Raw genomic sequence first — 2,978 nt, forward strand, 5'->3', positions numbered from 1 at the left:
TGGTGCCACAGGTGGGAAAGGCACCGTGGGGCTGGCAGGGGAAGCTGACGCCGGTGGAGACCGCGGCTGCAGCCGGCAAAATAAACAAGTGGGAGCGGGCTGAAAGCTGGGCTGAAAGCGAAGGAGAGCGATAAAGAGAAAGAAAAGAATATTAAATCGCGAGAGAATGAGAAAATAACCCCGCCAAAGGGAGAGGAGGGGAGAGGCCGCCTGCTACGGCGTGGGTGGGGTCGACAAGAATAGAGTACATTATGCAGTTCATTTAGTTAACAAGGGAAATAATGAGGGAGCGTGCGGCGTGAATGCCAAGAGAAGAGCCACAGAAAGCCCATTGAGCGCCCGGCGCCGCCATCACATGGCGTGGGCGCTATTTAAAGCGGGCGGCGGGCGACGTTCAGCACCACTCGGGCTGGCCAGCGGCGCCGCGCGGGCGCTACGCGGGGCGCTGCGCGGGGGCTGCGCGGGGCAATGCCGCGCTCCTTCCTGGTGGACTCGCTGGTGCTGCGGGAGGCGGGCGAGAAGAAGGGGGAGGGCAGTCCGCCGCCACCGCTCTTCCCCTACGCCGTGCACCCCTCGCACCCGCTGCCCGGGCTGCCGGCCGGAGCCTGCCACGCTCGCAAGGCCGGGCTGCTCTGCGTCTGCCCGCTCTGTGTCACCGCCTCCCAGCTGCACCCGCCGCCGCCCGCTATCCCCCTCATCAAGGCTTCCTTCCCTCCCTTCGGCTCCCAGTACTGCCACTCGCCCCTGGCCCGCCAGCAGCACTCCGTCTCCGCCGTCAGCGTCGGGCACGCACCGGCGCTCTACCAGGGCGCCTACCCACTGCCCGACCCCCGGCAGTTCCACTGCATCTCCGTGGGTAAGGCGGGCAGGGGCGGGGAGCGGGGGGTGCATGCCTACATGACAGCGGTGGGCGCTGCGGGGATGTGATGGGGATCCCGGGGGACCCTGCCGAAGACACCTGGGGAGGGGGGTGCCTGCCCAGCGCACGGAGGCTGGACGGGGAGTCCTGGCACCTCTCTCTGTCGGTGCCCTGGACGATGCGCTGGGGAAGCCCCCCTGCTGCCCGCCCAGCCTCCGATCCAGGCTGTGCGGACGGGGAGGGAGAGGCGGCCGCGGTACCCTTGTGGGCTCGGACTCCAGCCTGGCAGCCGTTTGCTGGGTCTCAGGCCCCCGGGGACGAGGAAGGGCTGTGGCCCCGCAGGGTAGGCGGCAAGGAGGGCTCAGCGGGGACTGGCGAGTGCCCGGCGTTGCGGGGCAGGCGGCGGAGGGTCCGGCCGGTCTGACGGTGCGCTTCTCTCCATTCCCAGACAGCACGTCCAGCCAGCTGCCCAGTAGCAAGCGGATGCGCACCGCATTCACCAGCACGCAGCTCCTGGAGCTGGAGAGGGAGTTCGCCTCTAACATGTACCTCTCCCGACTGCGGCGAATCGAGATCGCCACCTACCTGAACCTCTCCGAGAAGCAGGTGAAGATCTGGTTCCAGAACCGACGGGTCAAGCACAAGAAAGAAGGCAAAAGTAGCTCCCACCGGGGCGGGGGGGGCGGCCACAGCTGCAAATGCTCGTCCCTTTCCACCGCTAAGTGCTCGGAGGACGACGAGGACTTGCGCATGTCTCCGTCCTCCTCGGGGAAGGACGACAGAGGTCTCGCAGTCACCCCCTAACCACCTGCACACCCACCCGGCTCCGCAGAAACTGTGGCGAAGGCAGGGGAGGGAGTCCTGCCTGCCCCGGTGCTGACATGCAGCCGAAGGATTTTATACTGTTTTGTATAATTTGTGTAATTTACGAAGGACTTTCTCAGCTTTCTAGACCCCCGGCCCATGAGGACGGGTGTCCCGGCACCCTGGTGTAAATAAACTCCTCCCTAGGACCCCAGGCGTCCCCCCATAGTGCTCCCCGACTTGTCTCCCCGCAGGCGCAGCCCCGAGCCCGAGAATCTCCTCGCAGACCTCCCCGCGCACCGAGACGGGTGCGGAGTGCGCGGATGCTGCCCGGCGCGGGCAGTGCGCCCGCCTGGAGGGATGCTGTCCCGGGCTCCCTCCGGTAATTCGGCGGTGCCCAAAAGTGGGCGGACGGACGGGGAGGGTTGAAGGCTGTTTGGGTTACTATCTTTTTTTTTTTTTTTTTTTTTTTTTTTTTTTTTTTTTTTTTTTTTTTTTCTTTCCTTTCTTTTTTTTCCTTTACAAAATTGTTTTGTTTTGACTTCGTGGCTGCCAGGCGCACAACTGTGGTTGTACCGTTCCGTCCCACTCCCTCCCCGCGGGAGATATTTATTTATTTATTTATGTGCAGAGAAACGATGATGGCGATGATAATAATGATTATGATAACAATAAAAGCTCGTTGTTGGTTTATTTCCTTCTCTTCGCGTAGAAAGCAGCCACTCGGCGTCCGCGGGTGCGCGCTGGGAGCACAGTCGCTCTCCAACCCTTCTCCGCCGCAGCTCGGCACCAGGACCCGCCCGCTCCGGCGAGCGCAGATGACGGGGAGTCTTCCTTTCTCCGTGTCGAGCTGAAGGTACGGGGTGCGTGGGACCCCCGCCTTCTGTCCCGAGGGCTCTTTCGGTCCCGAGGGCTCTTTCGGTCCTCCCCCGCGAAGCTAAAGATCGGGCCGGGGGACAGGCTGGGCTGAGCACCTTTCATTGCCATCCCAGCCGCAAGCCTGCCTATGGCCGTAGGTCAATATAAACACCTGGCTGCCGCCGGGACTCGGCTCCTCTGTCCTGGTGCCCGCCGCCGCCAGAGTGGAAGGATTGTCCCAGCCTCCCGCTGACCCTCCGGGGCTGGGGCCGGGGCCAGAACCGGCCCTGCTGGGACTCTCTCCATCACGGAGAGAGCCCTGGGTTCCGGCAGCCCCGCTCCCGGCAGCGCTTTGCCGTTGTTTCCGCGCGGTGACTCGTCCCGGTGGCTCGCGGGGAGCCCCGTCGGAAGCAGTCGAGAGGCCCCGCAGCCCCGGGGGTGCCACAAGCAGTGGCGC

At 64.0% G+C, this 2,978-nt stretch overlaps 1 protein-coding gene across 1 annotated transcript; it reads left to right on the forward strand.

Annotated features, from left to right (window-relative positions):
* Nucleotides 1–468: 468 nt before the first annotated feature.
* Nucleotides 469–2,077, forward strand: GSX1 (GS homeobox 1). Its single transcript, XM_053935762.1, has 2 exons — nt 469–856; nt 1,308–2,077. The coding sequence occupies exons 1-2, from the start codon at nt 469–471 to the stop codon at nt 1,661–1,663; spliced, it is 744 nt and encodes a 247-aa protein (XP_053791737.1). The 3' UTR covers nt 1,664–2,077.
* The last annotated feature ends 901 nt before the right edge of the window (nt 2,078–2,978 follow it).

The sequence above is a fragment of the Vidua chalybeata genome, chromosome 2 (genome assembly GCF_026979565.1).
Source record: "Vidua chalybeata isolate OUT-0048 chromosome 2, bVidCha1 merged haplotype, whole genome shotgun sequence".
Taxonomy (NCBI): Eukaryota; Metazoa; Chordata; class Aves; order Passeriformes; family Viduidae; genus Vidua; species Vidua chalybeata.

Coding starts and splice junctions, on each gene's coding strand:
- GSX1 (XM_053935762.1), top strand. CDS start 469: ATGCCGCGCTCCTTCCTGGTGGACTCGCTGGTGCTGCGGGAGGCGGGC. Junction 857..1,307: donor GTTCCACTGCATCTCCGTGG/GTAAGGCGGGCA, acceptor CTCCATTCCCAG/ACAGCACGTCCAGCCAGCTG.